This window comes from Aythya marila (assembly GCF_965140915.1).
Source record: "Aythya marila genome assembly, chromosome: 2".
Classification (NCBI taxonomy): domain Eukaryota; kingdom Metazoa; phylum Chordata; class Aves; order Anseriformes; family Anatidae; genus Aythya; species Aythya marila.
The window spans coordinates 47,307,181-47,333,084 of NC_139043.1; the positions used below are offsets into that span (position 1 = coordinate 47,307,181).

General features: G+C 35.4%; 1 protein-coding gene across 2 annotated transcripts in view; it reads left to right on the top strand.

The window, feature by feature from the left end:
• SLC9A3 (solute carrier family 9 member A3) overlaps positions 1-23,693 on the top strand; it is a gene marked incomplete at its 3' end in the record, with an annotated part of 48,991 nt that extends 25,298 nt beyond the window's left edge. The window contains exons 3-17 of one of the 2 annotated variants that reach the window (XM_082753905.1): positions 2,031-2,191; positions 5,113-5,191; positions 6,073-6,250; positions 7,068-7,288; positions 9,278-9,480; positions 10,319-10,408; positions 12,292-12,362; positions 14,147-14,276; positions 15,321-15,436; positions 15,992-16,121; positions 16,604-16,780; positions 17,355-17,430; positions 18,837-18,950; positions 20,711-20,954; positions 23,558-23,693. In XM_082753905.1, coding sequence (XP_082610031.1) covers positions 2,031-2,191; positions 5,113-5,191; positions 6,073-6,250; positions 7,068-7,288; positions 9,278-9,480; positions 10,319-10,408; positions 12,292-12,362; positions 14,147-14,276; positions 15,321-15,436; positions 15,992-16,121; positions 16,604-16,780; positions 17,355-17,430; positions 18,837-18,950; positions 20,711-20,954; positions 23,558-23,561 — 1,994 coding nt within the window. Of the gene's footprint in view, positions 1-2,030; positions 2,192-5,112; positions 5,192-6,072; positions 6,251-7,067; positions 7,289-9,277; positions 9,481-10,318; positions 10,409-12,291; positions 12,363-14,146; positions 14,277-15,320; positions 15,437-15,991; positions 16,122-16,603; positions 16,781-17,354; positions 17,431-18,836; positions 18,951-20,710; positions 20,959-23,557 lie in introns of those variants that run through there. The other variant, XM_082753904.1, reaches the window with a different exon arrangement.
• Positions 23,694-25,904: the final 2,211 nt, after the last annotated feature.

The following is a 25,904-nucleotide window of genomic DNA, read 5'->3' on the forward strand; positions in this document are numbered from 1 at the left end:
TGTAGATAACTTTTATTATTAATCTAATTACAAGTCTCATTTAGCAACCCCATGCTTCATGACGCTGTTTTGTAGGAGTTATAGATGTGTCCCAACTTCTCCATAAATATTTGCTTTCTAGCTTTGCAGCTCTTCAAAGAATGTACCAATGATTATAATTGGTAATGTATAAAAAAGATAAGCAATCTCAGTGAGCCAATTTATTTTAAAAGCTTATGTTCTATTGTACCCTGATACCTGATAGTTATAGTCATTGGGCTTGTCCTTCCTTAAGCATGGCAGAAAAGGACAATGCTTGATGGAATCCTTATTTAGGTTTAGGTTCAAGGCTGTTCTCAGAAATTTTGGCACAGATTTCATCTCAGTGCTTCAACTACCCTCTCACACACAAAAAAATGGAAAAATTCATTCCTCGTTCTCAGCCCCATATGTCCAAACGTGAACAAAACTATCTCTGTTTTTGAAAATACTGAGTAGTTATATGTCTGTGCAAACTGTGAGTTTTTCTTTTCAGTGCCTTCAGTCCCTGAGAGAATATGTTTTTCTGCAGCTCCCCCAGATTATTGCCTATTATTGTGTACCACAGGGCGTTCTCTATTCCTATCTCTGGCTTCCCATGTCCTTCTCTTGAGTAAATACGCTTATGCATTTAGTAACAAAAATATTTGGAATCAAGTTTCTCCTCCAATTACTTTCCAAAGACTAAACATTCTGAAAAACTATCTTGTAAGAGTTCCTACTAAGGGCGTGGCCATGTTGTTCTGGAAATACTTTACAGGCAATTCTAATCTTTTGTCTAAGGCTATTGGTTGTTCATTGCCTGACTCGTTCTTCCAAATAATTTAATCAGATGAATTTATCCCCACACTTTATAAATCATGCATGATACAACTGTCTATTAACTTTAGTTGTGGGCCTCTGTACTGTGTTCACATGAATGAAATCTGAACATATTCCTTTTCTGTTCTTTCTCATATAATTTTGGACTTCATCACCTCTTAGTGAACCTCGTTTCTCCCTCCATCCACTAATGAACACAGAAGATTTTTTCCTGTTCTCTACCCTTCAAGAAATCTGTTCCTCAGATAAGAAGGACTGAGATCTCACCTTTGATTGTGTGAAGACAGTAAATTTTGCAAGACCTATAAGCAGTTGTGCAAAGCTGTCTTTGTGGCTTTCCCTTTCCGGTTACTTTTAAAGTGATAGTGATGCATGCCTCATTCTGTTTGCATATATTGCCTGCTTCCATAGCTGACCAAATTAACCTTAATAACTAAAGATTAAAAAAAATAATAAATACTGTATTCCTTTGTCACCAGATCCTTGCAGTTCCAAAACCTTTGAGATCATTGTCAAAAAACACCTTTTGAAATTTCTCATAGGCTAAAACACACACATATTGAGATTATACATTTTAGTTATTCATCTATTTCTATGGTCCACTTGTACACAATTTAATAATGGCTTCATGGATCATAATTTGGGAAAAGCTGGTTCAACTGCAGCTATCAATACATGTACATTTGACTAAGGAAGCCAGAAGTGCTGCTTAATTGCACTGAGTGTATTTCTTAGTGTAGCAGTCACTTAGCGAGCAAGAGTAAATTTGGCCTGAAGTGGCATGAAGTATTTTAGAAGATTTACTTCAGGAATACTGGTATATTCTTCTAGCCACCTTTTCAGTTCTCAGTTATACTAAGATAATTTACTTAAGTTAGACAAAAAATATGGCACATAAATACAACATCAGTGTAGGTCTGGAAACACTTATTTCAGGTGCCTTGCCATAATAGGGCTGTATTGGTTCCAGAATCAACTCTGAGCAAGATGAGACAATTCTGGATCCAACAAATCTTGTAGAACACAAGGTAACACCATGATGGACGTGCTAAGTAGTGTCTATACCACTCTGTGCCTTAGTATTTTCAAGGATTTTGCATTATCTGTAATATAACAGTCTGTCATTACTTCATTACTACAGATAATGAAGAGCTGACTCTGCTTATACTTTGCTTACTTTGTTTTTGAAGGCAACCTGGGGAGTGGACTGCTGGACTTCCTCCTGTTTGGCAGCTTAATTGCAGCTGTGGATCCTGTAGCAGTTCTGGCAGTGTTTGAAGAAGTCCATGTCAATGAAGTTCTATTCATCATTGTTTTTGGAGAATCTCTTCTGAATGATGCTGTAACTGTGGTAAGTAAATTAATATATCCCAACATCACCCTAACTACAGCATTTGTTTGTTTGTTTGTTTCTTACTTTGAAGTGTGTATCTATTCATGGGCTAGTCTAGCCTAGTTCATGTTGTTCTCTGTCTTGCTTACAACTATGATATTGCAGAGATTTTATATTCAAACGTGAAAGCTGTTTGGAGCCTGTAAGCCACATAATAAGAATATTCCTTCATAATGTTCTTCATAATAAGAGCATTGGGAGCCTCTAAGTCACATTCTTGGGTTAGATGAGTACAATAAAATTTAAAACCAGATTTTAGGTATGTATGATTTTTTGCCTTTCCTGTTTTAAGTATGGCTTTCATGATTTACCAAAATTATCTCTAGGGATTTTTTAAAAATATAAATAGTCTTTTGCCTATTTTCTTTATGTCCATTAATCATGTGCATACCTTAGATATGGATTTGGGAGAAGTGCTTGTGCCCGTTTCTTCTCTTTTACTCCAGTCAGGTGTTTATCAAACAGATTAATAACAAAGACACAGTTTGGGGGAAATGGTGAGACATTTCAGAAAGTTTAAGGTTTGTTTTGTTTTGGTTATGTTAGTTTCTGTTTTGTTTGTTTGTTTGTTTGTTTGTTTGTTTTTCCTTTTAGAGAGAAAAGAAAAATAAACTTAAAACAATCCCAAATTTTTACTCATGTTTTTATTTTGATTGAAATACCTTTTCATGTAATTTTTTTCTCAGAATAAATAGCAGCTGGTTCTGTAGTACAATCCTAGTGGACAGGGGATCTAGTAAGTCTGATGGCAGAAAGCTGATGTAAAATTGAGTTGTTATACACCTTTAGCTCTCTTCTTGCTTCATCTCCTATCCTTTCTCCTGTATATCTCCAGAGGAAGATACCAAATGTCCACCAGTCTCAGTGACTTAATTTTTTGCGTCCCGGGTGCTGCAACATCACTGACAGCAGCCTGACAATTAACCAGAGTTTGAAAATGTCATTTGGGGCCTCCAGAAAAAAAAATAATTGCCTTTAGATATCAGTGTCATTAGCACTTTGCAGGTATTTCCAGAAACAAATATTAAAATAAACTCCTGATGAACTGATACATCAACATCATTTGTTTTCAGAAGGAAATGAGTTTTTGACACTGTGAAATGAATAAAAACAATAACTATAAATAATAAAAAATGTTTGATTGCTTGTTGAAAAGATTGCAGAAGAGAACAGTAAGCAAGAACAAGAGAAAGCATAGCCTATGAGAAAGTTTGAAACAATTAGCATTGTCTACATTGAATAAGAGAATATTGGAGGATAGAAAAAAGTGATCATGTGACACTTTTTAAACTTAAATATGTTGTAGACAGTTGTCACAGAAGAAAAAAGCATGAATAAATGTGAAAGAAATGGTAAATATGGTAAGAATTAATGAGTTTAGCTGCAACAACAAACGGTGAGAAAGCCACAGAAAGTACTCTATCACTGAAGGTCTTTAAGAATAAGATAGACAAGCACCTGTCAGGAATGATGCTCATACAAACTTCTTCAGGCAGGGAATGGATGACTTCTTTACTTTCAGCACTACCAATTTTTGAAAAGCTTTAATAGAATTATTATAGTTTATTCTCTTTTATGTTCAACATATTTCTTTTATCTTCAACATATTTTGTGTATGTTAAACTGACTGCAGTCCAGTATCTTATTAACATCTTATTAATAATATCTTGTTAACTGCTGCCTTGGACTTCCCAAGGACAGATTTTGAATTGTTCAGGACACTAGCAGGTTCAACAGAACCAAGTGCCGGGTCTGCCGGTCCTGCACTTTGGTCACAACAACCCCATGCAACGCTACAGGCTTGGGGCAGAGTGAATGGAAAGCTGTGCAGAGGAAAAGGAATTGGAGGGTGTTGGGTGATGCTTGGCTGAACATGAGCCAGCAGTGTGCCCAGGTGGCCAAGACCAATGGCATCCTGGCTTGGATCAGGAATAGTGTAGCCAGCAGGACTAGGGAGGTAATCGTTCCCCTGTACTCTCTCTGCTCTCCTCTTGAGTCCTGTGTTCAGCTTTGGGCATCTCTCTACAAGAAGGATGTTGAGGCCCTGGAACATGCCCAGAGAAGGGCTACAAAGCTGGTGAAGGGCCTGGAGCACAACTCTTGTGAGGAGCAACTGAGGGATTGTTTAGTCTGGAGAAGAGAAGGCTCAGGAGAGACCTTATTGCTCTCTACAACCACCTGAAAGGAAGCTGTGGGGAGCTGGGGGTCAGCTTCTTCTCGCAGATAACTAGTGATAGAAGGAATGGGCTAAAGTTGTGCTGGGGAGGTTTAGGTTGGAAATTAGGAGAAATGTCTTCTCAGAAAGAGTAGTTAGGCATTGGAATGGGTTGCCCAGGGGAGCAGTGGAGTCACCATCACTGGGGGTTTTTAAGGATAGGTTGGAGGTGGTACTTAGGGTCACAATTTGGTGGACATAATATTGGTGGTAGGGTGATGGTTGGACCAGTTAATCTGAAAGGTCTTTTCCAACCTTAACAATTCTATGATTCTGTGATTCTATGATTGTTATAATCTCACTATCTTATTTATCTAATGCAGGCAATAAATAATAAAAAAAAAAAAGTCTTTTGCCAAACACTTGAATTTTAGAATGAGAAGTGCCTTGGAAAACCCACAGGCACATAGATGTAACAATACTTCTAAAATATACAAATTCTATTTAAATAAGAAATGTTGTGTTGGGATTTTTATTTCTTTCTGTTCCCCTGCATCTTTTCCATTTTGCAAAATTAAAAAAAAATCTGCAAAATCTCTTTCCACACAAAATTTCCCTCAGTCTTACATAATTTCAGAATTCATAATGTTGGGGCCCATAATGAGATGTTTTTAATAGGCTTAATTCAGGCACAAATACTAAGTCAGTCTACTTTTCTTTTCAGGTGCTGTATAATGTGTTTGAAACTTTTGTTCGACTAGGACCAGAGAAAGTGACGGGAATTGAATGTGTCAAAGGCATAGGTGTGTAGAATTGAATTCTGTATCATATCACTGATGTACATATGAAGACTTTTAAACCAAATATTATTATGCTATCAGAAACTGTTTTTTTTCAGCACTTACCCTTGCCACTTGCATTCCCATGTTCTTGTGGCATATATGAAGAAGATGAGAATGTAAGAAGAGATGTAAGAATATTTTCAGAAAATAAATAAGTGAATATTCCTGAACATTTGTGAAATTCAATCAGATTTGTTTTCTTCTGAAGAGAATTAACAGATGTGGAATTCAGCTGTTAAGACCATCAGACTTGAGAGATATTCATATTTTCTTTGTATTTTATAACATGTCCTTAGTTCCAGCCCACAACTTTTCTTCATTCTATGAAAGATGAGCTTGCATATATGCTTTCTTACTCCTCATCATAGCAATTACCATCAATTAATGTTTGCCAGTAGCTGTAAAGCAATGTTAGCTGCATAAATTTTTTGTTACTCTTTCCAGTTCTAAGCATGACAAGATACTACATTATCTTATGAATTAATGTGCTAACAGAGACTTTGGCATACTCCATAACATGCTTTTTGAAAAGCATTTGTTTATGGAACAGTGGGAAAAGAATTGTTCAAAGAAATTCAGTGGGTTTTGAATAAGCCTAAAATGATGATGCTTAACAGAAACTAATAAATAAATAAATAAACTTTTTTTTTTTTTTTTTTTTTTTTCCTGCAGGATGCTGAGAGTGCTTTGTTCCCCTACCGAGTACTCAAAAGAATTCATTTTGTTGCATTTTAGAAATTATTTTTGAATTGTCCTCCAAAATTTTCTGATTTGCTGGCCTTACAATAGAAGGACTACTTCAAAACATTTTTTTTAATATTTTTTTTTTTTTTGTATTTCAGTGTCATTCTTTGTGGTGAGCCTGGGTGGGACACTGGTTGGCATTTTGTTTGCATTCCTGCTCTCATTGGTCAGCCGCTTCACCAAGCATGTTAGAATCATTGAACCTGGATTTGTGTTTATTATTTCCTACCTGTCCTACCTCACAGCAGAGATGCTTTCTCTTTCTGCTATCCTTGCGTAAGTCCCTTTTTATTGTTGTTTGTGAAGGGGCTAAGAAGGGAATATAGTTTCAATAAACATTAAAAGGAAAGACATAAATTATATAGGGTGGCTACAGAATGCAACACTTATAAAGTTTATGCTAAATATTACTATCCTCACACTGCAGTAGATTATAGTTTGCAAATACCATAATTATTCATCTTCAAAAAGGAAAGCAAATTTTCCAGTATTTGCTGTGCAACATGATAATATCTTTGTCAAAATATATATTTGATTCTTTCCTTTTTGTTGTTAATAATATTTCCATATTTAACAGTTTTCCATTCTCCATGATTTGTGTGTAAAACAGTGCTTTTCGAAGGCACTCTATGACAGACATTATCTGCTGCTTTCACTTTCTGGACTGTTCTCTTTAGGTCTGCCTAAACTTTGTTTTAGCTTGAGTACCCCTGTGTCATTGTAGATGTTCCAGTGAGTATATTCAATATTTGAAATTCATACTGCAAACAGATAATTTAAGTTTCTAGCTAAAGTAAACAAGAATTAAACTTTTGCATGTAAAACAGCATGGTATCCTGAAAAACAGAAGAAACTGAGGTATTTTATGATCTAAAGAAATGCTGTCTTCAGACTTTTCGGGATCACCTCAAGATGAATATTCGAGATGTGCTTTTTAACCAGATTAGACAGTAAAATAGCCTCCAAGTGTATTTTTCCTTAGAAATTAATGGTGAGTTTTTGTCACCATGTGACAGACTAGATAGAAATAATATTGTTACAAGTATTTTCTGAACAATTTTTTTTTTTTTGTCCCACTCCCTTCCCCCTCCAGGATAACTTTCTGTGGCATTTGCTGTCAGAAATACGTCAAGGCTAACATATCTGAACAATCTGCTACAACTGTAAGGTATACCATGAAAATGTTGGCCAGTGGAGCAGAAACGGTTATCTTCATGTTCCTAGGAATTTCAGCTGTAAATCCTGCTATCTGGACATGGAATACAGCTTTTATACTGTTGACTTTGGTATTCATCTCAGTATATAGAGTCATTGGTAAGGAAATGATCTTCTTCTTTGCCTTGCATTATGTTATTGATATATATTCTTTTGAAAAAAAAAAAAAAAAGTGTTTTGAATTCTAGGTTTATATCTTTTAAAACATTCTATTCATTTCAGATGAATTATGGTTGTTGTCAAGTTAGGAAGGTAGATTTTTTACAGTAATTATATACATCATATGCTGGAAATAGAGTAGTATTTCACTTTTGTGAGGACATGAGAACCCAGTGGTTAACATTAATCACATAATGGCTAACTTTTATTGATGCAGCACACAGCATTGGCAAAATCTTCCAATGAAATGGACTTTGTTCTATAACTTACAGCCTATCAAAAAAAAAAACTTGTGTCCTGTCCATCTCTTTTCTTCAGCTCCTTCAATTTGGTGACAAAGAGATTGTCTTAAGCTACTTTTATGGTTGACTTCAGGTTTGAGACACACAGTGATGTAAGACCATATACAATTACACAGAACGTTCTCTGGCTTAAGAAACAATTCTCAGTGACTGGTGAAAAGTTGAGTAAATAAGACTGTGGCATGTAGGGATTACTCCCTGTCAATGTACTGGGTTTATGTTTGAAATGTTTGCAAACATTTCAAAATACCAGTGATGATTTGCCTAACTATGTAGTTCTATAATTTAATCACTGTCTTGTGTAATAGCAAAGAGCTTAAAACAGCCAAAGAGGGATAGAATTAAGTACTTCTTGAGAGTGATTTTTTATTCTTTACATCACTATGTATTTTGTATATGTACTTACACCTAGGAAAAAAATAAACAGGTTAGTTTGGGTGTTTATCTTGAATACCTGACTTAAATTTAAATAAAAGCTGAAGCATCTATCTAATTGACAGACTTCCTAGACTCTATATTTGTATTCTGATTACAGACTCCTGGGCTGAATGAAAGGCTTAGCCCCATGGCCTCCTTTCTAAATAACTTGTAACCATTGTTAAATTAGCCAACACTCAGTAGCTGCAGATGTGTGCAAGGTGCTTAAAAAATTTTCACTTTCTTAATTTTGTTATTTGTTGTATTTCTAGAATTAGTGGTTAACAATTCTGTAATAAGTGTGAGTGCTAATTAAACAGTAAATATTCAGCAATGACAATATGCATCCACAAAAGTAATTAAGCTTAGAGATTGATAAGTTACTAAAGACCTAATGATATTGGGCCTTACGTAATTACAACTCTCATACCCTTAGAGGAGTCAGATAGGTGACATGAATTCATTTTGAAGGTCGCCTTCACCACAGGCCTTACAACCTCAAAGTTCTCTGAAAACAGGATTTCTTTTGCTCTGGCTAGCAGACTTGGCCTGCAGTAGTGCAATGCACATGCTGTACCACTCTCAGGAGTGGTGAAGCAGCTTTCCTTCTGTATAGTGGTAGCTCTGGGAGACATTGGGATTTATAGAGCTTTAGGTCTCTTACAGCAGGCAGCATCTCACCTGAAGTCCTGAAGACAATGTCAGCATGTGAATACAACCCTTCATAAGGCACTTTTTAGTATGATTTGTAAACAGTACCACATCTTGTCCCTAAATCAATGTTTTTTCAACATATTTCTTGTTTTGTTAAAATACCCTGTGTATGTCATTTACTACAGTAATAGAAATTCTATTCCTTCTCAACTGTTAAGTTGAAAAGACAGCACATAGCAGAATTTCACTTCCAGTGCCCATTCCGGAGGAAGGAAAATTCTTGCCTCATACCAAAGGACAGCATTCAGCAGACATGACAGCATTCTCAGAAGGGTTGCTGGATCAAAGAAGAAGATTCATCTAACTCCTTTGGCTAAATGTGAAGGGGAAGGTACCAGTGGACCTAGCCCTCTTGGCAGTGTTACAATGGAGAGGGAGATGTAGGTGTAGAAAATTTATTATGAAATCAGTTTGCTGGTTGTTTCTGTTACACATTGTTGAGATACTGACATTTCATAAGAGCATTTCTAGACACACTGGCATTTGTTTTTTGTAGGTGTAGTTATACAGACATGGATTCTTAACCACTATCGAATGGTCCAGCTGGAGATAATAGACCAGGTGGTGATGTCATATGGTGGACTACGTGGAGCGGTTGCTTTTGCTCTGGCTGCACTTCTGAAAGAAGATTACGTGAAAGACAGAAACCTGTTTGTCAGCACAACTATCATTGTTGTGTTTTTTACTGTTATTTTCCAGGTAGTTAAAATTCCTAAGCATGTTTCTTGCAAGGAAAAGGAGTCTATCAAAAGTACTGAATGCTTAGAACAGTTCCTAGCTGAAGGTTGCATATTGTTTCACTGAACTGGAAGCATAATTGACTTTGTAATTTTAGTAACAAAGATCCTATTTTATGTTTTCATACAGTACCACAAGAGACAAAAGACAATTTTCTCTGTGCTAAAAAAATGTTCAGTCTTAGATGATTGGTATTAATAGTGCTCTTGTTAATATCTGATTAAGCATCCTTCACCTCATGTGAATAACTATAGGGAACAGTCCTTTTTGCTGGCAAATACATTCAGTAAGTTGATCTACTAAATCTTTGTTTTAAAACATAAAAGTAAGCAGTGGATTAAGAAAGTATTTAGCATTCAAAAAATAGTAATTTCTGGATGAAAAAACATGAACTTAAATGGAGATGTGTCACTACATACCTGCTTGGTAGTCTTCTCAAATTTATTTAAAAATTAATTGTGATCACAAACTACTGACATGTGCAGAAAACACCACATTCATTAGTATATTAAATTTTTTTCAGGTTTCCCCTACAGTATTTTTCTATATAGAAGATATGTTTGGAAAAACATATTATTGTCTTTTATATTAAAAACATATTATTGTCTGGTTATTGTCTTTTCAAGTTTTTGTAACATGAGCTGAAGATACTTCATTATTTTACCTCTGAATGGGAGAGTGATCAAATGGGAATGTATGAAAAATGCCATATACATGTACAAAACTGCTCTGTTTCTCTTTAACACTGTGCAGCTGGAGTCTAAGGGAATTCTTAAGTATTATCATTTTCTTTGCCCAGGGATTGACAATCAAACCTTTGGTACAGTGGTTGAAAGTGAAGAAAACTGAACACAGAGAGCCAAAACTGAATGAGAAACTTCATGGCAGGGTAAGGTCCTTGTAAATAATGTTGTGGTGTTCTTTGAATTCTTACAGAACGCCTTAAGAGGAAAAAAAAAATAGAAAAAAAAATGGTTTTGGAAAGGAGGAGGCAATTATACTGAAATTTGAAGAGGAAAATCCTTCAAATTTTTCAAAAATGTTCATGTAGGCTGTAATATGTCTTGAGATTGAGTCCAGTGAGGGGATACTCTACTGAAGGTTCTGGTCTGGGGCTGACAGCACTAGGGAAACAGAGGTAATAATAGTCTTTTCATCTAAAAGAGTAGGACCTTTGCTAGGATAAAAGATGTGGAAGTAAGTTTGTCTTAAATACTGTGTATTCATGGAAAAAAAAATGACTTTGCAGTGTGCATATGACAAATAATTCCAGATTAATGGTAATATTTTTTGTCCAACTTGAATGGTGTGTGTACCTATATTTCTCTAACCTTTGAAAAGACTTTGAAATGTAAGCCCGAGGTCTCTTCCAATTCACTTTCACACAGCATTATAAAGTTATATTCAGGAAATGAAACCATAAATTTTCAATACTAATGTAGGTTTAAGGCCATAAGACTATAAGACATCTTGCATGATCTTCTTTGATTCATAAACTCTTTAGATTTATAAAGCTATGCCTTTATTAAGCATTTTAACACTTGTAGTATGTTAACACTTGTATAAGCTTCTAATCTTGTCTATTTTCAAGCCGAAGGTTACCTAAAGTGAATCAATAACTTAGTAATGGACAGTTTTGGTTTTTTTTTATATATATATTTTTTTGTTTTGTTTTGTTTTGTTTTGTTTTCCTGAAGAATGCTTTTAAAGACTACCGAATAACTGTGTTACACTTTCGCTATCCAGCAGAAAAGCTGTTTACAGACTGGGTATTTATCCAGAAATATAGTTTTGATATTTAACTACTTAAAAGTCAGGATTCTACCCCCAAGAATATAATTTATCTGCTTTCATGGGATATACCTTTACATCTTCATGAGTAGAATAGGCTGAAGAGTAACATTAATCCTAGCACTTTATTGTGTATACTGATTCACTACCATATTCTAGCACGTCGTCTCAGGAGGTACAGCGCTTCTAGAGTTGTATAATTTGCAGACTTTAGAGAGAGAGAGCACTGTCCATTCTCAGAGCATATGAGGGAGGCACATAATTTATAATGTCATTTTCACCACTTTCATGTCAGATGTCTTCTGAAACAGTAGTTAGTATTATATTCAGGAATAATCCATATTACACATTCTAAAACCAGTGTGCTGTAGATTTTGTAGTAAGTCCAGTATTCAGAGTGAAATGTTAACAACTGTATAAAGAAAAAGATCAAATTCTACCTGCAGCTGCCTTGACTTGAATCAAAAGATATAAACCTCAGGATTGCTATCAGCCATGTGGTAAAAAAATCCAGTATGGGATTTTGGCCTGGATATCAAAAAAAATGACTCCTACTCCTACTGTAATGGAAATACAGATGTTGAAAAGTCTAAAAAGAAACACTAAGGAAAGTTTTCAACTGACTTAATCATCAGCACTAATAATAGCTCATTATTTTACAGGGCAGAAGTGGAGATGGTAAAATGGGTTGATAAAGAGGCTTAAAATTCAATGTTAGTAAAGTAGAAACTCAAATACCTTCTTACTAAGACCCTTGAAGTTAAGAGTAGTTAGTGAATTTGCAAAGAACTGATTAGAAAACTCAGGGCCTTTGAAGAAAGGCATATGGTAGTTAGCATTTCTCTAAATGGGGAAAAAATCTGCTTAGCAGCAATAAAATTATTCTGCATAGACACCTGTTCTAACCTGACATATATTGAGATTTTTTCTCATTATGCCATTCATTTTTTTGTGATACGAATTCCACTTTTACTTTTCTAGGCTTTTGATCACATCCTTTCTGCTATAGAAGACATCTCTGGACAAATAGGACATAATTATCTAAGAGACAAGTAAGCAGTAAATAACTTGTAATGTTTGAAATACTGCTAGAAAATCTCTGTAAAATAGGGCTTTTTAAGCCAGTGAATTGAGGGACAGCAAACATGTCAAGTGTAGTTTAAAAGGTTATACACTGAAAACACAGCAGCTAATAAGAAAACACTTTATTTTCATCCCCTAAAACTGGAATCTTTTATTTCTCTGCTCCAAGTTCAGACTAGGTGTATGCAAATGCCTCTCAGTTCACACCTAAGGATGAGATTCTCTCAAGGTTTGAGAACTGGCTATTTGTATAGAATTTAATCTAAAACAGTGATTTATTTTTTTTCTCTGTGAATACCTTATTTCATGAGTATTTTCTGTGTGGGGAAATACTAATAAACTCAAATACTATTGTGCTAGTTCTTTGTTTCTACAAAGGGTGGGTTCAATACCTCTAAAAGGGGTTACAGAGAGCCCTTGAAATTGATTCATATGATTCATTTAAGCCTACTGGTTTGAAAACCAATAATTAAAACCAATTATTAAATAATTGGAAACCAATAATTAAAATTATGTATCTTTTCCATTCTCCTCTGTTTATCCATCTAGAAAGAATCAAAATTACTCAGATGAAAGATACAGATACCATTTTCTTTAAACTACATGTGAAATGTTACCAGTGTGATGGCAGGCTTCCCTAAAAGAGAAGAATTAATGTGAAAAAAGGTCATTAAATCTGGATATCTAAGGGTCTTGAAGATGAGGCTAAATATTTTTAAAGTGGCAGATTAATGTTTTACTTCGTATATGGTAGAAAGTAATTTGCTCTAAGTAATGAGAAAGAGTAGCTTAATGTAGGTTCTCTGTTGAGTGTGTGGTAATCTATTTTGAATGTGACCATGTTAAGTCTCCTTCTTTTGGACTACATGTACATGATAACACTACTTCCTCAAAGAAGTGACAATCATTTTCACCGATATAATAGCCTGATGTAGATACTGATTTTCAGATCTGATGAATAATTATCAATTCTGTGAACATAAAGATATTTTAACTATCAGAATAATAATAATAAAAAATAATCTCAAAACTGCCATTGGGCAAGATGGACAAAATCACTTTGAATAGTGGTTGGTCTCTGAAGTTGCCTCACTCACAGTAGAGAAAATCTCAAGTAAGGTTGAAGAAAATCTCAAAAACAGCCTTAATTTTCTGGAGCACAAATATGAAATGGCAGATGCCATACTATCAGACAATCTTGGAAGTGTAAATCACAGAAAATACACATCACTTTTATCCTCCAGACTACCAAGTGGCATGAATAAGGTCCTCTGCCAGTGCTTTGGGAAGGGCGCTGCTATGAGCTGCCTTTCTAGGCTGGTTGTCCTAAAATACAGTAGGGGAAAAGCAGATTCCTTTCCAAAGGAGGAAATAAACTTAAACTTTTAGAATGAAGCTATTAGGTATAGAAGTAAATAATAAGAAGTAGAAAATAATTTAACATGATCTCCCTGAGTAAAAAAATGTCCTAGTGACTCTGAAATCGAACACTGTAACCATAGCACTATTGCTGCTGTAGTATAATTGGGTAAGTAAGCCTATTAAATGTTTTGTGACAGTTGCATAACAGCCTTTTCCTTAACTTTATTTAGCTGCTATTTCAAAACCTTCAAAACGAAATCCCTCACTTGCTATGCTCATTATTTTCTAAAAGTGCTTAGCTCATTTAAAAAAAAATCATTTATGCTAAACTAAAAATTCTGTGATTCTAAAATTGCTTGTTGCCATTAATATGGTTTGTTTTAATTATTAGGTGGTCCAATTTCGATAGAAAATTCCTCAGTAAAGTACTGATGAGAAGGTCTGCTCAAAAATCAAGAGATCGGATCCTTAATGTTTTCCATGAACTCAACTTGAAGGATGCGATTAGCTATGTGGCAGAGGTACTTTTTCACACATTATAGCTTCATATTTCTTCATTTTCCATTCCTATGTTTTAACTAGATATCTGTGAATTACAAGCTGACGTTGAAACTGAAGCTATGTCTTCATGGAGGAATAGAGATTTGCTTCTCCCAGATATCCATTGTCTTCTCAGCTGCAAGAAACTCAGGAGTTCATAAAACATTTTTATAAATTTGTCTTTTTTCAACTCTGCTATTATGCAGCATCTGTTCAATAAACAAAAGCCTGAGTGAGTTCAGTCTAAACCTAAATAAATTCCTTACAACTGGGAGGGGAGATCCTAGTCCAGGAAATGTGAAAATAATCCACAGCAAATGAATATAAGTATAGAATCATCAAATCATTTAGGTTGGAAAAGACCTCTAAAATCATCTAGTCCAGCTTTCAGCCTAACAAATATAGCATATAATATAATATTTTTCTTACCTCTACCACTTCTCAGAGACACAGTATAGGATTCTGAAAATAGATCCTCTGCATTTCCCTCAAGGTGCCAAAGAACAAATAGCATATTCTTATAAGTGAGTACACTTCCAGAAGCTTATTTTGGTCAGTTTATACATGCAATTTTAAAAACAAACCTATTTAATTATTAGGCCATTCCCTAATGAGTGTGGGCATCTGACTCCGATAAGATTAGTTTTTGCTCTAAGTTCTTTCCATCCAGATCACCTCTGACTGCAAACAACAAAAAGTCCTAGGACGTTTTGTTGTGGTAGCAAATCATTATTGCATGGTATACAATAAAACATATAAAAGATAAATAAGGATTTAGATAAAGGCAATAAACAACACTTTTTCATAAGGACACATAAGGCTTATCACACAAATGTGATTCCAAAATATATTTTTAACATGAAACATTTAATGGAAATATCAGCATGATTTGTACAGATTCTTGCTGCAGACAACAGTAGTTATGACATTTGCATATGGCAGCCTCAAATGATCTGCATTTTCTGGTTCACATTTTGCTCTAGATGTTTACAGCCATAATATGTCTTGTTTCTTTCTGTGACCAGGGAGAACGTAGAGGTTCCTTGGCATTTATACGTTCTCCAAGTACAGACAACATGGTGAATGTGGATTTCAACACCCCACGCCCGAGTACTGTGGAAAGCTCTGTGTCTTATTTACTGTAAGTAACTTGGACTGATTGTTTTTGTCTTCTGTTTGTTTTGTTTTGTTATCTGTGAGGAAATGCAAGAAGAAAAAAAGAAAAAAGAAAAAAGAAAGTTACAAAATTTGAAAAGTGTCAGTTACAGGGGCTTCATTCACTACTTTTTTGAACTTTAATTAATCTTTTCCTCACACATAACATGGGCTATAGAATACTGCTATATGGTTGCATTTGGCAAACAAATTTTGTAGTAAAAGTTGGAAGACTAAACAGACAACCACATTACAGTTTTTTCACATGCTTTTTGTTCATCAGTTGCTATAGATGTGGCTAGATGTCTGTGTCTACTCCAGAAAAAGTCAAGAGAGAGACAAGGAAAAAAAATGTTGCTTCATTAATTCATGAGTCTTTCACAGAACAGCCCTTCTTTCATGTAAATGGAAAAATAAATGCTACACCCACTTGAAAGACAAAAATCAAAATTCTTCTTAATTTTCTCATTAGGCATTTTCATTTAGCCAATTTTTACTTCATCTTTTAAAAGTGTTGTTTGTATTTTGTATTCTTGTTCAGGAGAGAAAAGGCTGGACCGGTTTGCCTTGACATGCAAGCATTAGAGCAGAGGAGGAAAAGTATTCGGGACACAGAAGATACAGTTGCTCACCACACCCTACAACAGTACCTGTATAAACCCAGGCAGGAGGTGAGAGTAAAAGAGGTTGAGAGCAGAAGGTTGGAAGCAAAACTGAGAAGGAAAGAACCCATCCCCAAAATTCATCCTTGAGGGAGATAGGCTCTTTGTCTATATTCTTTCTCACTTATGAACAGCCTTCTTTCACAGAGCTAGTGCCTTTGATTTCACTGGGGCTACTGGAATGCAGAACTCCATCCAATATAGGTTCAGATTAACTGGGGCATACCAACTGAAGTTTCAGACACACAGGAGAGGTTTATTTAGAATAACTGTTACTCTTTCTTAGATATACTTAAAATTTGCAGATTTATACCTGTTTCATGGTTAAGAGAGAGAAATAAAAATAGGATTTTCATTAATGCCTTTAGATTAGCCTTTGGTTCATGCTTTTTTAAAGAGTTGTTTTCATTGCATGACACTGCATGCATTGATTGAGGGCTTTCAGCTGTATTTCTAAATAAATGAATATTGTTTTCCTTTCCTGATAACAGCACAAACACCTGTACAGTCGACATGAGATCATGCACAGTGAAGATGAGAAACAAGACAAGGAAATTTTCCATAGGACAATGAGGAAGCGCTTAGAATCTTTCAAGAGTACCAAACTAGGAATAAACCATTCCAAGAAGCTGAATAAAATCCACAAGCGAGACCGGGGCCAAAAAAGGGTAAAATAATTGCATAAGGACCCAGATGTAGCCACCTATTATACAAAGTAAGGAGAGGGCAGGGAGGACTCTGAAGGGTCCTATGTCCTGCATTTATCTCTGTCCTATAGAACTTCATGAACTTAAAGGGCCTAAGCAAGAAGAAATTGAACTATGAAATGACTCAAGGGGCACCTTCTCACACGCTGATTTTCTCTATGCTTTGGGACCTTTCTTCCGGGTGAGAGATTTTTGATCACTTGAAAAACAGCAGATCTTGAGCCATGCTAGAACACTATTGTGAATTTCTGCAGGGTAGACGTGGCAGGGTAGCACCAGAGCAAAGAGCTTTCCATAAAATTTGCATGAAATTAAGAGGGAACTTACAGCATAGAAGAGACAAAGTTCCTTTCTTTTCCTGTAGTTAGTAGGCATATAAAGGCAAAAACTGATGACAACCATATTGAATCTCAAGAAAAGATTAAAACTGATTTCAGGGTTACACTGCTCAATTGCGATTTGAAAAGACATTACTGCATTTGCTCTCTGATGGTAGTAGCATTTTTCTTGATTTTGTTTGTTTGTTTTCTTTTAGCGAAACAGCAATGTCATACCAAATGGAAAAATACCTTCAGAAATTTCAGTACAAGATTTTACATTAAAGGAAAAAGGTAAAAAGACCAGTGTCCTTAACTGCATTTTACGAGCTACATTGTCTATAAAGCATCACTGAAAAAAATAATGATATGCAATGTTGAAGCTATTAAAGAGGAACTTCTAGTTATAAGTCAGAGTGGAGATCTGGTCCATGCTTAAATGCAGTGTCTGGGTAATTTAGAAGTTGTTTTTCTAGGCTACTGGATGACAAAATAAATTTGAATTGGCATTTTTACTCATATTTTTAAAATATCATGTTAATATTTTGAAAACAAAATAAAACACTGGCTACAACATAGGTATCTTCCATCTTCCTTTTGGATAAGCTGTAAAGAGCAAGTTTTGCTATATATATATATTTTTAATCACAGCAGGATATGTCTGCCCGAGACACCATGCCATACAAAATTCAGTCAAAATGACAATCTCATCCGAGTTAAGGTCCATTTACATGTATTTAAAAAGATCTGAATCAGAGTTGAAGCTGAGCTGAAGTTAGAATTTGAGGAGAGGTGTAGCTTTTAAAGGAACACAGAAGCTAATTTGAGCACTGGATCACCCTTCATACATCAACCTAATACATGGACCAGCCTGGAAGTGTAATCTGAAGCTGAGTGGTTGAGAGATCATCCCCAGAAAGAGCAGGAAATAAAAACCAACAAACAAACAGATTTGACCTTTTGGTTTTGTGTATAAGGCCCCAAAATCTTTAATCTTGTGCTCTAGCCATTTATTTTGATTGGCAGGGACAATACAAGCTGGGTAGGTCGTTCACTGCTGTCTTGTTGAAGAACACAATTTGTATATGTCATCCTCTACTAGGAAAAAAAAAAAAAAAGCTTGTTTGGAGGACTCTCTTAACAAGTGATTTAGTTAGCAGCTTTGGTAAATTGATTACATGGCAGTAGAATCATTGATAACCTCACCAGCTTCGAAATCAGTCAGAACACTAATTCTGACTTCAGTCTAATGATGAAAATCATGTGACTTTAGTCTAATGATGAAAATGCAGTGACAGGTCTTTTTAAGGGAACATGGTTGTCAACATGTGAGCACTGAAGGCACAAAACATGTCAAAGATTCACATGTCAAGAATTTGTTTCCTTCAGTCCCAGAAAAGCAGACAATTCTATTAGTCAAGAGTTTATCCAGAACGTGAAATCTCTATCATAACACTGGATGCAAATGCTGAAACCTTTGTTGGGTTCCTTGAAGTAATTGGTACCTAAGCTGCAGGCTGTATCTACATGTACATACTCATTTCAATGCTACAACTGTTAATTAATTTTTGCCCTTGTCTGGATCCTTGTTAAAAATATATCTTTGCTCATGTAACAGCATCATATTGTACTTTTCTGTCAGAATTGACACAAATCTCTAATCAACTGGACTTTTAAAAATTTATTTATTTTTATTCCAGATTTGGAATTTTCTGAAGCAGAAGAAAATAATGATTATGAAACTTTGCATCTAGGCAAAGGAGTTGATTTTCTGGCTGATGTGACCAAGCAAAATTTCACAGAAAATTCTACTGGTAAAAATATTAATTACATGAAGTTTTTTTATTTTTTTTTTTCTCAAATGTAAAAAAAAATAATAATTACTAGAAATCTTGCTGCTTTAGCTTTTTTGTTGTTGTTTTGATTTGATCTGTTTTCTTAGAATTGATATTAATGGTAAAAGATAACATATTTTGGTTATATGAAATTATGAGGAGTATTAAATTTACTACTAATAATACTGACAGAAGTTGTGAAAATGACTGCCTAACCCAAACCTAAAACTACTAATTATCTCCAGCAACATAAAATGTTATATTAGAGTTATCCTACCTCACAGTCAATACCAGTAGTTTGGAGTTGATTTCTACCTGCATTTAAAATACTTAACTGTGATTCATTTCATGCTTCTTCTTTCATGCAGGATTTATTTCAGAATTCACATCTCCTTCAGTTCCTTACAGGTTTATAGAAGTCTCTGAAAAGGGAAGATTTACAATTTTTTCTGGAGCATTCTTGATGATTTCCTGTCCTGAATCATAGAATCATAGACTCATAGAATGGTTTAAGTGGGAAGGAACCTTAAAGATCACCTTATTCCAAACCCCTGACATGGGCAGGGACACCTTCCACTAGACAAGGTTGCTCAAGGCCCCATCCAACCTGGCCTTAAACACTGCCAGGGATGGGACATCCACAGCTTCTCTGGGCAACCTGTGCCAGTGCCCCACCACCCTCTGAGTAAAGAGTTTCTTCCTTATATCTAGTCTAAATCTACCCTCTTTTAGTTTAAAGCCATTACCCCTTCTCCTATTACTACAGTCCCTGATAAAGAGTCCATCCACAGCTTTCCTTTTAAGTGTTAAAGGTCTCCTGGTCTCCCTGGAACCTTCTCCAGGCTGAACAACCCCAACTTCCTCAGCCTGTCTTCATAGGAGAGGAGCTGCAGCCCCTTTATTATGTTTGTGGTCCTCCTCTGGACTTGTTCTAATACTTCCATGTCCTTGTTGTGCTGGGGATCCCAGGGAAAGGCTCCAAAATATCAGATTGAATGTATACCAGAGATTATATGATATGATTTGTAAGGTTTTAACATTTAGTATATTTTTAGCACTTTTGTGTCTGAATTCTCAGCGTATGTAACATTATGCATCCAGTGAAGAAAAATTCCTGTGTCTGTACTCTTTTGACAGTCATGCTGAACCTTTTACCTACACCATTACAAATTTCGTATTTCAGTATGTGTGAAGACATCCAGAAATCAATCCAGGAATAAGTGGGTAGCACGTTATAGACCTAGACTGGTTTTTACAATTTCTTTTTCTGTTTAAACACTACAAATGTGATATCTATATTAAAAGGTTCCTTTTACATACTTCCGTGGCCTGCTTCAGTGACCTCACACACACCTTGTTCCTTTACAGATTTGGGCAGTTCACGTTTTTTCTTTATTTTTTTTTCTCATCTTTTGCTTCTTTTTGTGGATTCAATTTGAATTTTTCTGCAGTTATTTCAAGGTTTGCTTTATTTTGTTCAGGTGATGGCTTAGTTTGTTCTTCTAGTGATTTTATTTCTTGACTTTAGATATTCTAACCATAACTGCATGTTATATCCAATTTTTCCCTGTAAAAGAAATCCAAAATGACTAGCAATAACCAAGCCAGAAAGAGCAAACTATGTGTGTATAGTGGTATATTTGCCTATTTCTCTTCTTCTTCTTTTACAAAGTCGTTTGTTGTATTACCAAGAAATTATTTTGATTAATTGTATTTGTCACTTGTGAACTTGATTTTAGGCATTGATAACCCAGTATTTTCAGCTGATGATGATCAAAGCATCTACATGAAGTTCTCACCATGGTTGTCTAGTGAAGATACTGTGGTACCATCACAAAGGGCTCGAGTGCAGATCCCATATTCTCCAAACAACTTCAGACGGCTCACTCCATTCCGCCTCAGCAATAAATCTGTAGATTCTTTCCTGCTAGCAGATGGCCCAGAGGATCGACCCCGATCTTTTCTCCCAGAATCAACACATATGTAATATCTTAAAAGAGATTATCACCTTTATTTTTAATCAGTCCTCCTATCAATCCTGACTACTGACAAGAAGTTTACTTTTCTGATTCTTTTTTTTTCTCAGAGCATCTCTTTCCTTCCTGACTTTTTCCTACAACTAAACATCTTCCATTTTCCTTCCATTTGAATAATAGAACATCTTTCTATTTTTCTTCTATAGAAAAGCTATCCAGATATTAGGGGTGAAGTGCCTTGCTATTTTTACAGAAGATAAGGGTCTTGCTCTTTGTTTTGGCTTGAAAATTTTAAATGCTAAGCAAAAGATATTCCAAACACCAGAATGTTTTTGTATCCATTTTCAAGCAGCTCCACATTTCTTGGTTAGTCAGTTCTAGAAGATAAAATTAATACCCAAATTCCCTAACATGGGGTTATTCTAATTCAAACCACTTAAAACTCCTTGTTCTTTCAAGTGACATGGTGAGGGCTGTCTTCAGGTATAAGCACAGTAGGCTGAAGTGCCATAAAAGCAATCCAGCTGCTGACGCCAAAGCACAATTTTTGCCTGTCCACATCTCTCATCTTTTGCCTAAGAGGTCAGATGAGCCATTTAAAACATCAGATTCTATTGTATTCCAGTTTACATTAGGAACAGCAACGCTAGACCAGCAATTAGCTGGTCTGATTCTCTTACTCTTAGCATGATTAGAATATGAGTTTTGACTCTATTGCTAAGATGTTTTGAGTCAGTTTTGAACACTTGGCCAGTTGTAGTGCCCAACCAGTGCAAATGGTCTCATCGCTACAAGTACCCAATGACACTGCTAATGTACTTATTTTCTTTGCAATAGAAAACATCAGAGTTTCCGCTACATGGGTGGAGACTATTACACAGCAGCCAGACTATGAAGAAGCAGAATTCCAGTTTGGGTTAGAGCTTTATCCATAAACTGTGAATTTGTCTTAATCCATATCTTATTCTGAAAACAGAAAAATGTTTGGCTTTTTTGATGCAGTAAATAACTTGTTGACTCTAATATCTTAGAAAAATAAAGTGACTCTGGGTTTAGATTAATATCCTACTTGCCCTTTAATTCTTGCTCCATGAAAGTTTTCCACACCATAAAATATGGCCTTCATTCCTATAATCAACACAGTCAATGCAGTAAATGAGGTGGGTCAGGTCACAGTTCAGCCATCATAATTGAATAGAACACAGGGCAACGGGGGGATTATGCAATGAAATGAGATAGTCAATTTCATCACGAATTAGCTTTTGTGGAATCCACAATCACAAATATATAACCTAGTGTCCTCTATGCATCAACAAATAAAGGAATGTGGCAAGTTGAAGGTATTTAGATGATCAAAGTTTGTACAAAGATCTCAGGGTAAGAGTGAATGGTGCATAATTTTGGTTTCAGAAGAAATTCATAATCTTTGGAAAAGAAATAGAAAAAGAAGTGTTCATGTTTTCTTCTGTTCTGGCTTCTATCTTGCAAAAGATGTGCTAGTTCAAGCATAATTTTGGAAAGCACATCTCTTTACTGGAGTGGCCTGTAGGTCTGAATTGGTTCTAATGCTCAATTCCTTATGAATGTATCTTTGCTTGTTTTCCAAATGATGTTTTAAAAAAAAATGCTAGATTAATTAAAGAACTGTGAATAACCTATATCCTGATTAAAAACTAGAACAATGAGCAGCATTCTAGAAGGAAAACTTCTCCCTGACACTTATTCACACTGAAATTCTCCTTGCTTTTTTTTTTTTTTTTTTTTTTTTTTTCATTTAGAAGCTAGTCATAAAATATTGGAATGTTACTTTCTGAACATTTCCTTGCTAACCTTTGTTCTTTTCCTCCATTCTATTGCCTTAATTATAAGAGACTTTATTATTCAGAGCTGCTATGTACAAGTTCTTGTACAGGCATATATATTCTTGTCCTTTGTTACATCAAAATCATTTATTTGGAAGTGTTTTGGGAAGTTAGATTTCCTGAGCTGATAAGCTGAAACCTCACTCTCAGAAACAGTACTCTCAATTATCTACTTAATGAAATTCTCCTATTAGGAGAATTATGTTGAAATTTCAATTAATAGGTTTTAAAAAACAATGTACATTGGAAACAAAAAGCGGAAATGTGAGGATTTGCTATATAGTTTAATTTATAAAGAAAACAGGTCGTTTTCAAGAAGAAATTGTTTCTGTAGTGAAATGCTTTTCTTTGAAAAAGCACAATTTCTTTCAAAAGTTTCTGTAAGATTTCCTTGCTGAGCATTAGGACTAAATGTCTCAAAATAAACATGTACCTTAATGACCAGATGATGGCTCCGTTTCCTAAGCATTTGAAGCAGGCAGCTTTCATCACACTGAACTCAGTTTTGCCTGATTCCCAGCAAGGACAGAAAGTGTAATATACTCACTTGAGGTTGTCCAGGACAGAAGTTGGGACGGGGTACAATTCCCCACCTCAAAAACTATCTTAAACCATACACTTTAATCAGACTTTTGTAAGAATAGCCAAAACCAAAGCCCAATAGCCAGCACAGTAATATAGAAAGTGTATACCTACAATTTAATATGTATTTAATTCAATTTAATGTGTATTTAATTGTATTCTTTAGGTGATATGGACCATGATGTTGAAATGACAGAATACTCCTCCTCAGATGACAAATTGCCTTCTTATGCATCTGACCAACTAAACCAAAACCAAAGTGTTTCAGAGACTCCCCACCACTTCTTTCCATCCTGTCTTCAAATGCCTTGGACACATAACTATTATTCCCTGGAAAACAGAGGGAATATATCTCTTTCTACTGTCTCTGAGTATATAGGTTCTTGTGACCCAAGCATACCTGATCTCTTCTGGGAAGCAGGTACAGATTCAAATAACAAGGAGACGGTAAACTCAGGTTATGGTTCCGAAGTTAGCTACAAATCAGAGAATTCACAAGAAGAGAATTCTCTACTTATACCTGAAGGGCTGGAAGACTCTTACATGAAGGAGCCCCAAGAGAAGCAAATTTTGCTTGATGTACAAGGAAATTACAGATCTGCAGCAGCCAGGCGTGTACAAAGTCGACGTTCTTTTCACAGGCCAAAACCTCTGCAACACCCTAAGCTTCAGAAACTAGCATCTCTTCCAACATCTTGCCATGTCCCTCCACATTCTTTGGAACAAGAGGAAACACAGCTGTGAGCCAGGATTTATCTGAAAGGAGGAGATGAGAGAGAATAAGCTGAATAAAGGGCTTCTGTAAAAATGGAGAGCAACCTATTGGTTGGTTCATGGGGCCTAGAATGGTTGGTGTAGAATGGTTTCAGATGGAAAGATGGAAAGGAAGTGGCATCCCGTGATACCAGAAACACTGGAGCTTTGCTGCTGCATTTACATTTTTAAGTCCTCATTCATATTGAAAGGGTGCGTAAAGAAGGGAAAATATGCTTCATTATTTTCCATGTAGACTGTTACAAAAAAAAAATAAATATTATTTTTGGAGGGCTAAAGCAAGAAGCTTTTCAAATGGTAATTATTTTTTTAACATAGAAATAGTTTATTATGCCATATACTCCCAGTAAATACATTTATTAATGAAATAGGCTGCATTTGTTGCTTCAGTAATGGAATTCAATATTTATGATGTATGAAACTAATGTAGGAGAAGTCAATGGCTAGCCTCTTGCCTGCTAAGTCTACTCTGACTGAATGGATCAGTGCCTTTTATAAGTGCAATCTAAAGAAAAAATATTTTACTGCTCTTGAATATTTGTGTTACTAAGTAGCTGCATGATATAGACTCTGGTGGAAATCTTTGCAGGGAAGGAGAAGCCCTGGCATCTTGATATTCAGTCAAGGCCTCCAAGATGGCCATTTTCATCATTTACCATCATTTCCTGTACTCAGTAAATTTGGACTGAAAGAACGTCTAGAAATTGTTCAGAATTTTAGCTTGTGTGGTCACAAGCAACTCATTTCACATTCTTAATTAAGCTGCTCTACCTAAAATAGCCTCACTCAGATGGAATTTTAAATATTTTTCGTTTGTCCTGGTGCTTTGGAAGACAACTTCCAAATACACTGTTAAATTATCTTGTAAATTTATGTATGAGCCACTTACTATAACTGGTTGGGATAATGGCCTCTCAGATGCTATTTTTTGTTTTGCCATGAGGGTTAGTGCCATGATGACTCAGGATATTTGTGTTTTAAAGTACTGTACAGAGGTAGTTTGGCTACATCTGTTTGTTAGGATCTTTTTTTTCCTTCCACATTTCTGTTAAATGACAGTAGTTAAGATTGCACTAGACTCCTAGTGTGTATGAATCTGACTTTAAATTGTTTTGAAGCCAGCTGGAGACATCAGTGAAAGTCAACTCAGATGAAGACTCAATAAAAACTAAAACTCTGAGACTTGTCGTGTATGTATAATGATACATGCTGTCCTGCTTCTGGCCTTTGGTCTATCTGCACTTCACCCTGATTGACTCCAGTCCTGAAACTCTGGTTTGAAATGTTCAGTGGTTTAAGTTACAAAGTTTCTGTGACATCAACAGGAGATGGGTACTTAACTATTTCTGTGAACCTAATGTGTATCTTATACCTATTTAATATGAATGTAAACTATTTGTAAATGAGATAAATCAGTTTCAGGAAGGCATCTGAATTACTAAACACTGGATCCAGCAGAAGCTTTCTTTGGTAAATTTTATTTTATCATTGGGAATTAGTGGTTGCTTCACTCTACCTACCAAGATTTTGAAAGGTTCTCTGGTTGATTCTGTGTCAGATGTCCAATTACAGATTTACACAGACACACAAAAGAGTGGAGAAATGTGTGAAAAATCGGGTCTATTTTTTTTTATTATTTTTTTGTATTCTTTGCTAATATTGCCAGTTAGGCTAGTAAAAATTGCAGAGGTGCAATGGCAGTTGTCACATATAAGCCTAGATACATAACCTATGCTTTT